At 38.4% G+C, this 13148-nt stretch overlaps 1 protein-coding gene across 1 annotated transcript; it reads left to right on the forward strand.

Moving 5' to 3' along the window:
- Window positions 1-1204: 1204 nt before the first annotated feature.
- LOC124461718 lies at window positions 1205-2968 on the forward strand. The gene is made up of 2 exons (XM_047013209.1): window positions 1205-2505; window positions 2566-2968. Exons 1-2 carry the CDS (start codon window positions 1371-1373, stop codon window positions 2928-2930), a joined length of 1500 nt encoding a protein of 499 aa, XP_046869165.1. The 5' UTR covers window positions 1205-1370; the 3' UTR covers window positions 2931-2968.
- Window positions 2969-13148: the final 10180 nt, after the last annotated feature.

The following is a 13148-nucleotide window of genomic DNA, read 5'->3' on the forward strand; positions in this document are numbered from 1 at the left end:
CGATGCCCATTGGAAAAAACCCAGTCACCCCTCCTGGTGTGACCGTAGATGCCGAGGATCAAAAAACCCTCCTCACTCTTCACTGCTCTTCGCCGCTCACTGCTGTTCACCCGGTGGCGTGTAAAAGGTCAAAAGAAAAAAAATGTTATATGTATATAGCTTTAATAAATGAATACGGCGATGCAAACTGTCATCTTCATAATTTATATGAAAAAAAAAAAAATTTATTCAACATTTAAAATTTTTCATATCATATGAAAATATATATCATAACATATGGGATTTATTTAATATCGCCCATTTATATGAAAAAAAAAAATTTACTCAACATTCAAAATTTCTCATATCATATGAAAATATATATCATAACGTTTGGGATTTATTTAATATCGCCCATTTATATGAAAAAAAAAAATTTACTCAACATTCAAAATTTCTCATATCATTTAAAAATATATATCATAACGTATGGGATTTATTTAATATTTATATAAAAAAAAAAAAATTTACTCAACATTTAAAATTTCTCCATATCATATGAAAATATATCATAACGTATGGGATTTATTTAATTTCGCCCATTTATATGAAAAAAAAAAAATTTACTCAACATTCAAAATTTCTCATATCATATGAAAATATATCACAACGTATGGGATTTATGTAGGAAATGAAGTGTCAGGCGGGCATAATCATGGCAATCGGGCAGTAGCTAGTGAGCGAGACAGAACGACACGCAGCGGCCGTACCTATCTGGTTGACTCACTCATTGGGAAATAAAGAGAAGCGTTGATTCAAAAAAGCACTCTCAATCGTACTCTCGCCTCGATCACATCGCGCACCCAAATTATCACTAACGCCATTATCTATATATATAAAATTCTCGAGTGTGTTTGTGTTTGTTACAAAACTACTCCGAAAGGGCTCGACCGATTCTCACGAAATTTTTTATGCAGATCGTGTAGGACTGAGAATAGGCCAACATCTATTTTTTATACCCAAATAATAACGATTAAAACTGACTAACTGTGCTGGATATCTGAACTACCCTGTGTTTTATACGAGTGAAATTAGACACACGGCCTACTTGATATTCATCTCTTATCTCAACAAAAATAATTTAAATCTTCCAATCGAAACAGGCCTTGAAAAACCATATACAACGTTGAGACTTTCTAGATTTCAGTAAGGTGATGTACACTGTTGAGTTAACACGGCTTCGCTTGGGGATTTCCGTATAAAAAAATTTAATTTTCCAGTTTTTTTTTCGGAACAAACAGTTGAAATTTTCTTTTAATTTCAGGACAAGCGTTCTGTCGCTGTCGCCGAGTGTGGTTCGGTGGAAGGCGCGCACTTGATTTATTACAACAATGCCACGAACACGCAGGGGGGCTAATTTGAGTGGTCAAACAAACAGATCTAGGGGCATGCAAGATAGAAGAGCAATAAGATCAGATGCAGAAAGGCAACAAAGTAATGCAGATGTCCGTGTAAGAATGGCGCAGTTACGAGATGAGCGAAACCAACAAAGACAATTGGAACGAAGAGAAGCGCGCAGATTCGTAGCCAACAGACGTAGAGGGATCGACCAACATCAACAAGTACTTCGAGCATTTACATCACATTCATTTCTTCGACTAGCATTTCAGTATGAGCCTGATGTTGAATATTACACTCATTCCAAAGTGGTAATTGGTACATTGGACAAGGAATGCCCGCACTGTCAAGCCCTTAAATTTAAAAATGAGCCAATTGGGATGTGTTGCTCATCAGGAAAAGTGAAACTTCCAGAAATTGAAACACCGCCGGAACCATTGCACGGCCTCCTTATTGGTACTGATCCAAATTCTTCGCTGTTCTTGCGTTCAATTCGGCAATTCAATTCATGTTTTCAAATGACATCGTTCGGAGCAACGGAAATAGTAAAAATAAAAATTAAAAATACTGCTGCAAATGGTCAACAATTTAATTCCACATTCAAAATCAAAGGCCAAATTTACCACAAAGTCGGCTCATTACTACCAATGCCAAACGAACCTTATAAATTTTTACAAATTTACTTTATGGGTGGCGAGGACTCCGAACGGGCACTCGCCAATCGCGTGAATACACGTTGCAACTATAATCACCTCAATTCACCATTTGCAACGCGCATTGTCAGCGAGCTGGACGCTCTGTTAAATGAGCACAACGAATTGTTGAAATTATTCAAATCACATATGCATAAGCTACAAAGTGATAATCACGCTATTTTCATCAATCCTGATAGAACACCAGCTGGAGGGCATATACGTCGATTCAACGCACCTGTTGTTGACGACGTGGCTGGAATCATGGTTGGCGACCATACAGCTACGCGACAAATCGTGATTCGAAGAAGAAATAATTCTCTTCAGTCCATTCCTGATACCCATCGTTTATATGATGCTCTCCAATATCCACTCATTTTTTGGAAGGGACAAGACGGATATTGCATAAACCTTAAGCAACGAGATCCGGTAACAGGTAATTCATTCATTAAGAATATGAAAACTCTTCAATTAATACATGGATATACTATTATAGGAACCGAAACAAACAAGAATATTAGCTCAAAGGATTTCTATTCGTTTCGGTTGATGATTAGACGTGGTCAGGATAATATCATTCTACGATGTCGTGAGCTTTGCCAACAATTTATGGTCGATATGTACGTCAAGATAGAGAGTGAACGACTACGATACTTGCGATTTAACCAACAGAAGCTGCGTGCGGAAGAATACATTCACTTGCGAGATGCTATTGCCAGCAACGCTGATACTGCCGAAATCGGTAACTCTGTCATCCTACCATCATCGTACATAGGTAGTCCACGTCACATGCAAGAATACATACAGGATGCTATGGATATAATATGGACGAACTTGCTTTTTTATTACTTTTACATGTAATACAAAATGGCAGGAAATTACATCGTTATTACCTGGACAAAGTGCAATACATCGTCATGACAGGGCATGTGAACATGCGCGTTCAAACGCTTCAGGATCCATCCGCCGAAACTTTTTCGAAACAGCTATTAGATATTGGCAATGGGAAAGTTGCCGTACATGAAAATACTGGATCAATAAAATTACCAACCGGTTTTTGCACAATCGTCCACTCGCAAGATGTTCTCATCGACTGTATATTTCCCGATGTACACACACAATATATAAATCTTGAGTGGCTGGCAGAAAGAGCCATTTTAGCAGCGAAAAATGTGGACGTTCATGGATTAAATTTCAAGATACAACAATTGTTGCCAACAGACTCTGTGTCATACAAATCTGTTGATACAGTTTGCAATACTATCGAAGCTGTAAATTACCAAGTAGAATTTTTGAATTTCTTGGATTTGCCAGGCATGCCACCGCACCACTTACAATTGAAAGTAGGATCTCCGGTGATTTTGCTCCGTAACTTGAACCCACCACGGCTGTGCAATGGCACACGATTGGCTATTAAAAAATTAATGAAGAACGTGATTGAGGCCACCATTTTAAATGGCAAGTTTCAAGCTAAAAGGTAACACGAAATTCTTTGACTGTTAGGCGTTACGAAGTTCGCCGGGTTTGCTAGTATAATATATTATTAACAATGTTTCTTTGTGTTAAGACAGCAGACAGCGGGCACGAAGTTGATGATAACCAGTGTTCACTGTGGAAGCACACAGACAGAGAGAGCAGACAGCAGACACGAAGTTGATGATAACTACTGTTTACTGTGGAAGCAGACAGCAGACACGAAATTGATGATAACCAGTGTTTACTGTGGAAGCAGACAGACGGAGAGAGCAGACAGCAGACACAAAGTTGATGATAACCAGTGTTCACTGTGGAAGAAGACAGACGGAGAGAGCAGACAGCAGACACGAAGTTGATGATATCTAGTGTTTACTGTGGAAGCAGACAGCGGACACGAAGTTGATGATAACCAGTGTTCACTGTGGAAGCAGACAGACAGAGAGAGCAGACAGCAGACACAAAGTTGATGATAACCAGTGTTTACTGTGGAAGCAGACAGCGGACACGAAGTTGTTGCGTCGATATCGGACAACTCTTGATCCCAATTTTGCTCAGCTAGCCACAACTTTTGCAAGAATAACTTGCCTATTACTGTTACTGGTGCTAGCCAACCTAGTGGATCATAAATCTAGGCTAGTGTGGATAGCACAACTCTTTTATTCACCTTTCTGTTCTCGTCACAGTGTACCTTAAACTTAAATTCGTCCTTAATTGGTTCCCACTGCAACCCCAAGGTTTTAATTGCCTCGTTCTCATCAATTTTAATACTTTATTATCGCCTGTATCAATAAACTCTTCAACAATTTCGGACTTATTCGAAATCCATTTTCTCAAATTCATTCCTGCTCTTTCCAGCTCTCTGGAAACCTGTTGAACTTTGTTTTTTGATTCTTCTACGGTATTACCTCCAGTCATTAAATCATCCATGTAGAATTCATCTCGGATAATTTCACTAATTACTTTATCTTGACATCTGTTTGCTATCTCTGCAAGTACCCTTGTAGCTAAATAAGGTGCTGATGCCGTACCGTACGTTACTGTTGTCAATTTATATATTCTTAATTTTTTCTGCGGTGAAATTCGCCACAAAATATGCAAATATTTTTGATCGTTTAGGTCAATGTTTATCTGCCGGTACATTTTTTCAATATCTGCAGATGCTACGTACTGCCATTTTCGCCATTTTAGTATTATGTCAAATATGTCTTTTTGAAGTCGCGGCCCGATCCACATCACATCATTGAGACTTCTGTTATTCGTGGTTTTCGCGGAAGCGTCAAATACAACTCTTAGTTTAGTTGTCAAACTTGCTTCTTTTACTACTGCTTGATGTGGCAGGTAGTACGTTCCTTCATCCGTAGTTTCGACCATATGGCCTAAGTCCAAATATTCTTTAATAAATTTTTTGTACTCTTCCTTAAGTTTTGGATTTTTCTGAAATTTTTTCTCCAGGCTACGAAACCGCGCAGTTGCTTGCGCCTTTGATTCACCTAACTCCTTTTCTTTCTTAAACGGGATCGTTACCACATATCTTCCAGAATCATTAATCTTTGTTGTCTTGCTAAAATTTTCTTCACATTCATTAGCTTCTATATCATCTTTTTCATCTGCCTCCATTTCCCAAAAACGCTCCATATCTGTGATGTCTATTGTTGTAGCTACTATGGACTCATCTCCTTTTGACTTCGTACATCCCGACACGATCCAGCCAAATTGAGTATTTTGCCCTACCAGGCCATTTATCTTGGCCACTCCACTTTTTAAGATGTGGGTATATACGTCTACCCCTATTATCAAATCTACCCTCCCAGGTTTATTAAAGTTGGGGTCAGCTAGCACGTAAGTTTGCCATTTTGAAATATCCACGTTTGCTATTTTTAATGGAAGAGCTTTCATTAATTGCGGCCATACAATTGCCTCAACCTTAAGGAGTTCTATTTGAGAATCACGCGTCTTCATTTCAATATTTACCTTATATTTTGAAGTTCTAGGTTTTGTTGAAGATACCCCACTTATTTCGGTTTGTTTTTTAATCTTGGGTAATTTTAACATTTGAGCGGCTTCTTCAGATAAATTAGTGCTTTGAGAATTACTATCAATCAAGGCTCTTAACGTTTCATATTCTCCATTTATTTTTATACCCTTGCAAAAAGGGTATATTAATTTTGGTCAGAAGTGTGCAACGCATAGAAGGAAGCATCTCCGACCATAAAAAGTATATATATTCTTGATCAGCATGACGAGACGAGTTCATATAGCCATGTCCGTCCGCGGGCCGTCCGTCCGTCCGTCCGTCTGTCCGTCTGTCCGTCCGTCTGGATCAACGCAAACTCCTCCTAGACCGTTAGAGCTACAGAGTTGAAATTTTGCATGTAGGCTTGTATATACTGCAGGCGTTGTATATCTCGGATTCAGCCGGATCGGATCACTATATCATATAGCTCCCATACAAATGACAAAGTCACGAACAGTGACTTTGCTTAATAACTTCGTTATTTTCTGAGCTATTCTCGTGAAATTTAATATTGGTGAGTTAATTACACATATAAACGACTATGCCAAATTTGATCAAGATCGGGTGACTATATCATATAGCTCTCATAGGAACGATCGGTCGAAAACAGTGACTTTTGTCAATAACTTCGTTACTTTTAACGCGATTGCTCTCAAATATTTGTTAGTTTAATATATCTGTTAATGACTGTGACAAATTTGATAAAGATCGGGTGACTATATCATATAGCTCCCATAGGAACGATCGGTGGAAAACAGTGACTTTGATCAATATCGTCGTTATTTGCTATGCTAAGATTGTAGGCCGTTCTTTCGCAAACAGCTTTTTTAGATAAAACGTTTTTCCACTTTGATGGCTATAGGTAAGGAAAAAGTTACCAAAAAAGTTGTAAGGGTATACAAACTTTGACGCGGTCGAAGTTAGCCCCGGCCCTCTGGTTTTAACTTGAATTAGGGCTGTGGCCAACAATTTTTCTTGTGCCGTAACACAAGTATTTACCTTTGCCTGTTTTTCCCCAAAATGAAGAAGGGTATGGTGTCCCTTGCTGCACAATGAGCAGACCATTTCATTAGTGCATCTCTTGTTGCTTGAATGCTTCAAGCATCGTGTACACAATTGCACTTTTTTGGCTACTTCCACCCTTTCTTTAGGTGTTAGCGCTTTAAACTTATAGCATATAAGTGCGCTATGCCAAGGACCTTTGCAGATCGGACAACTATCTTTAAAACCCGCAGCCGACGTTTTTTGTAACGGTTTTTTATCATCCTTCCTCATGGCACTTAGCGAGCAATATCTTTGCTCTAAGTATTCCATGACATCAGACAGCAACTGTATCTGCCTGGTTTTCTGATCTGACTCTCATATAATTGTAGAGTCTCTCTGTCAAATTTCCGAAGTATGTGTTGAGCGAGTATTACGTCAACTTCATCGGACAAATTGGCTTTAATTTTAATTAAGTGTATTGACTCATTAATTATGTCAATCACTCCTTTTAAACTCTTTGCGGATTCATTGTTGATCATCGGTAAATCAACGATCCGATTTAACTGTTCGGAAAATACCCTCCGATTATTTTCATACCGCTTGGTTAACAGTTCCCAAGCGGCACTATAGTTGTCAGCTGAACCTGACAACAGATGAGCTACCATGCTCCTTGCTTCCCCTTTTAACGCGGATTTTAAATAATTAAACTTGAGGGCAAGACTTAAATCTTCTCTTTTTTCAATTAATTCTGTAAATAACTCCACAAACAGGTCCCATTCTCTAGCCTCTCCAGCAAATGTGGGTACCTGAATCTTTGGCAACACCGGTAGTTCGCCTCTCACGATTGATTAAAAAGCCCAACTTCATCACTTGAATTCAAAATATGAACTGATTTTATTAAAAAACGTCTTGTGTACATCAAAGAATTCTTAGACTCTAAGAGGCGACAATTGTTCTTAAAAATGCTTACTCTAATGTTTATATTAATGCTTGTTTATATCATTCACAGCGTTGGCGACTTGATATTGCGCCGTTCTTCAAATCTTCAGTGCTTTCCCACAGAGTGTGGATGCATGTTTTGTTTATTTCTTTGTTCAATCTGATTTGGTGAAGCCATTTCAGATGAACGCGATGTTTATTCTTAAACAGTGGAAGCAGACAGCGGACACGAAGTTGATGATAACCAGTGTTCACTGTGGAAGCAGACAGACGGAGAGAGCAGACAGCAGACACAAAGTTGATGATAACCAGTGTTTACTGTGGAAGCAGGCAGCGGAGAGAGCAGACAGCAGACACGAAGTTGATGATAACTAGTGTTTACTGTGGATGAAGAGGAGTTCAGCACCGCAAAAACTGAAAGCCCAACTTGATCACTTGAATTCAAAATATGAACTGATTTTATTAAAGGCGACAATTGTTCTTAAAAATGCTTACTCTAATGTTTATATTAATGCTTGTTTATATCATGCACAGCGTTGGCGACTTGATATTGCGCCGTTCTTCAAATCTTGAGTGCTTTCCCACAGAGTGTGGATGCATGTTTCGTTTATTTCTTTGTTCAATCTGATTTGGTGAAGCCATTTCAGATGAACGCGATGTTTATTCTTAAACATTCTGCGAAGGGCCGCCAAATGCGAGCCAGCCATAGCTGGTTTCCTACTTTCTCCAATTCTGCTGAATGGTTTACTATATTTGCTTCTACTTTATATTTGCCATGTTACTAATATCGCCCACGTGCGCCGTTTTAATGGCTATATACGACTCTGACTGTATGCTATGATGAGCCACTATAACTTTATCTTCTGTCCTAGCTGTGCAGCCTGATCTGAGGCTCAAAATTCCCTGCTCTGGTATAGCCATTATCTCTTGCTGTTCATTACCGCATTGGACTCTAGCTTTAGTTCTAGGTGGAACCTTAAATAACCAACTCCTGCTACTATCTAATTCTAGCCAGTAAGACTTTGTTTCCATAATCGTTGTGTATATGCAGTTAGATTTGGTATTTTGTTTAAGAGCTGTCAGTTCACAGACATTATCATTGGCACTACTCCATGGCCAACTTCCTTCACATGTTCTCCTATGCGACTGCCAGTTCTGACATTTTTGCATAGCTGATTCGGACATTAAATGATACGAATCTATTTCAAAATTATAAATTAAGTACTGGCTGTCTATACGGACCATTACCATTTGGTTATTGTTTAATCGTACAGGCAGTGGAATAACTTTATAGAGAAAAGACGGATGTATACCAAAAAGTGGTATTTTTGCATTTATAATTAGTTTTCTGTCAATAAAAATACCTTTTGCCGTCAACGGAGTGTATACATCTTTTAATTCAGTACCTGTTCTTTTACCTGGTAATACTAATGTTTCGGACAACTTGTCCTTAATTTTTGTAATTTCCAACTTCATCTGGCTTGGTTTTAAAATGTTAGGGTTCAACCTACCATGGTTAATGTCTATTAAAAGATTTATAACTCCTGTTTGAATTTTTCACATTCATCGATCACGGAACTCAGTTGCCTTACAATCATGAAGAATTGCATGGATTCTCTATATACGTAATAGCTGTCTTTTAGTAGTTCTGTCATATTTTCAATCCGGTTGTTCATGTTGCGAAAGTTTACATTTATTTCGTCTATAGTTGTCTTAAGAATGTTTGCCGTGGAGTCCACTATCGATGTCTGCCTTTCTTCTAGGTGTTTCAAATTTTGCTGATTTGTCAGTAAATTTCTCATGTTTTCTTGCATATGTACTCTGTCATCTGCATCCATGATGCCGAATAATATGTGGTACAGTGAACCCATGAATTCAAACGGTGCTAGCTTGCTTCTTGGCTTATTTTGACTCATGAACAATCTACTATTTTCTTCGATTTCCGTAATTCGTTTTACCATGTTGTCTAATACGAAATGACACTGGTCTTCAAAATTATATAACTTTTGACATAAATCCCTCATTTTAGGAATCAACCTGTCGCCTTTATTAAGCATTTCAAAATATGCCGACATGTCATAGTACACTACTAGATCCCATGAGGACGCTACTACTTCCACCTCACCCATTGGATCTAAGTACAACGCGGCTGTTGCGTTTAGTTCTTTTACCGTAATTTTTGGTCGATTATCTCTAATGCTTGCTGCATTCGAAAGTTGACAAAGCAGCATTAACATTGCAAACATCATTACGGTTCCTGCTTTGGACAGATGACCGAATCTGTTACTTTTCCGATATCGATTCTCCTCAATTTCTTCGGATGATTTTACCCCAACAAGTGGACAGATTTTATTTATAGGCCTTGTAATTGACCCATCTTGCAATTTGATTTTGACCACTCTTACTTTATCGTCCCTGCCTTTATGAATTTCCTCAATCTTGCCCAGAGGCCACCTGGCTGGATCTTTGATCAGCACGACCTGGCCATTCTCTAAATTCTCGATGGTTCGTCGCCACTTATTTCTTTGCTGGAGAGTATATAGATATTCGTCTTTCCATTTCGCCCAGAAATCTTTTTTCATTTTTTGAAATAATTTCCATCTGTCTAAATTTCCAATTTTTTCTTCCGACATGGGCTCGGCTGCTTCTAATGTCGGTCTTCCAATTAAGAAATGACCGGGAGTTAACACCTCGTTGTCGTCCATATCTTCACCCGTCGTATATAACGGACGTGAATTTAGCACGGCTTCTATTTAGCACAACAATGTTGCCAGTTCCTCATATGTCAGGTTACCGGGGGGCTAAAATGCCAGCTAATCTGTTCTCGCTCTAGAACAGGGGCAACCTGGACGTCATCTTGATCTGATTTTTTGAATTCTTCATCCAGCTTCCTAGCCGCTCCCACAAAATTTGTACCGTTATCAGAATATATGTTCGCGCATTTACCCCGTCTTGCCACAAATCTTCGAAATGCTGCTAGGAAGGCATCAGTTGTCAAATCACTAACAACTTCCAAATGAATTGCCTTAGTTGACAAACACAAAAATACTGCTATGTACCCTTTGAATGTTTTTTGTCCCCGATTTTTTGAGCATCTTATATGATATGGGCCGGCAAAATCAATCCCAGTGTTATGAAATGGGAATGAGACCGTTACCCTACTTTTGGTTAGGTTACCCATAATTTGCTCCGCAGTTACTTGGCGATATCTGGCACAAGTGACGCATTCCCTTAGGTATTTTTTAAGAGCGTTTCTTAAACCGAAAATCCAAAATTTCCTTTGAATTTGGCTTCTCATAAGGTTAATTCCTCCGTGTAAGGTTCCTTATGAGCATCTTTAATCAACAACATTATTAGATTTGATTTATCTAAAATAATTGGATGTTTAGTATCAAAACATATGTTGGCATTTTGCAATCTTCCCCCCACGCGCAATATTCCATCGTTATCCAAAAATGGATTTAAGCTCAAAATTTGCTTTTCATGTCAATTTGCTTGTTCTGCGTAAGACATGAAATCTCTCTGCTAAATTGACATGCTTGTTGGTGTTTAATTATAAAATTTTTAGCATTCTTAAGCTCATTGACGGTTAGATATGATGGGTACGCATTATCTCTTTTTTAGTGCCAATAAATCTAAATACATATGCCGTAATTCTGACCAGTTTATTTATACAGGAATACTTTTCAATTAGCTCCTGCATAATACTACTTTCTGTATTTAATAGTACGGAATTTACCATAACCTTGTCATCATCTGTTTTTTGTTTAGGCCATTTGTCTTTTGCCTCAACGAGCCACTTTGGCCCATTCCACCACAATTCGCAATCTTTTAACTTATTTGGATAAATACCCCTTGAAGCTACGTCTGCCAGGTTATCTTCAGGCACCGTTTTTAATCCAGCATAGTGTGATAGTAGAGTCGCTCCAAGCATACATTTCAGCTGGAGCAGCAATAGCCTGCTGGACTCTTTGTAGCAATTGCGATAGCAAGTGTGCTGCACATAATTCCAATTTAGGAATAGTTTTCCTATTTTTGATAGGGTTAACTTTGTTCTTACTGGCTATTAAGGTAACTGCCCCAACAATTTTGGCATATACTACCGCTGCATACGCCTTTTCTGACGCGTCAGCAAAACCATGAATCTGTAACAACATATCAGGCTGTGTCTTGATCCATCGGGGTAATCTGACTTCTTCCAGATACACTAAATTGTCCCTGAAAAATTTCCATTCTGTTGCGTCGATATCGGACAACTCTTGATCCCAATTTTGCTCAGCTAGCCACAACTTTTGCAAGAATAACTTGCCTATTACTGTTACTGGTGCTAGCCAACCTAGTGGATCATAAATCTAGGCTAGTGTGGATAGCACAACTCTTTTATTCACCTTTCTGTTCTCGTCACAGTGTACCTTAAACTTAAATTCGTCCTTAATTGGTTCCCACTGCAACCCCAAGGTTTTAATTGCCTCGTTCTCATCAATTTTTAATACTTTATTATCGCCTGTATCAATAAACTCTTCAACAATTTCGGACTTATTCGAAATCCATTTTCTCAAATTCATTCCTGCTCTTTCCAGCTCTCTGGAAACCTGTTGAACTTTGTTTTTTGATTCTTCTACGGTATTACCTCCAGTCATTAAATCATCCATGTAGAATTCATCTCGGATAATTTCACTAATTACTTTATCTTGACATCTGTTTGCTATCTCTGCAAGTACCCTTGTAGCTAAATAAGGTGCTGATGCCGTACCGTACGTTACTGTTGTCAATTTATATATTCTTAATTTTTTCTGCGGTGAAATTCGCCACAAAATATGCAAATATTTTTGATCGTTTAGATCAATGTTTATCTGCCGATACATTTTTTCAATATCTGCAGATGCTACGTACTGTCATTTTCGCCATTTTAGTATTATGTCAAATATGTCTTTTTGAAGTCGCGGCCCGATCCACATCACATCATTGAGACTTCTGTTATTCGTGGTTTTCGCGGAAGCGTCAAATACAACTCTTAGTTTAGTTGTCAAACTTGCTTCTTTTACTACTGCTTGATGTGGCAGGTAGTACGTTCCTTCATCCGTAGTTTCGACCATATGGCCTAAGTCCAAATATTCTTAAATAAATTTTTTGTACTCTTCCTTAAGTTTTGGATTTTTCTGAAATTTTTTGTCCAGGCTAAGAAACCGCGCAGTTGCTTGCGCCTTTGATTCACCTAACTCCTTTTCTTTCTTAAACGGGATCGTTACCACATATCTTCCAGAATCATTAATCTTTGTTGTCTTGCTAAAATTTTCTTCACATTCATTAGCTTCTATATCATCTTTTTCATCTGCCTCCATTTCCCAAAAACGCTCCATATCTGTGATGTCTATTGTTGTAGCTACTATGGACTCATCTCCTTTTGACTTCGTACATCCCGACACGATCCAGCCAAATTGAGTATTTTGCCCTACCAGGCCATTAATCTTGGCCACTCCACTTTTTAAGATGTGGGTATATACGTCTACCCCTATTATCAAATCTACCCTCCCAGGTTTATTAAAGTTGGGGTCAGCTAGCACGTAAGTTTGCCATTTTGACATATCCACGTTTGCTATTTTTAATGGAAGAGCTTTCATTAATTGCGGCCATACAATTGCCTCAACCTTAAGGAGTTCTATTTG

This window comes from Drosophila willistoni, unplaced genomic scaffold (genome assembly GCF_018902025.1).
Source record: "Drosophila willistoni isolate 14030-0811.24 unplaced genomic scaffold, UCI_dwil_1.1 Seg608, whole genome shotgun sequence".
NCBI classification, from domain to species: Eukaryota; Metazoa; Arthropoda; class Insecta; order Diptera; family Drosophilidae; genus Drosophila; species Drosophila willistoni.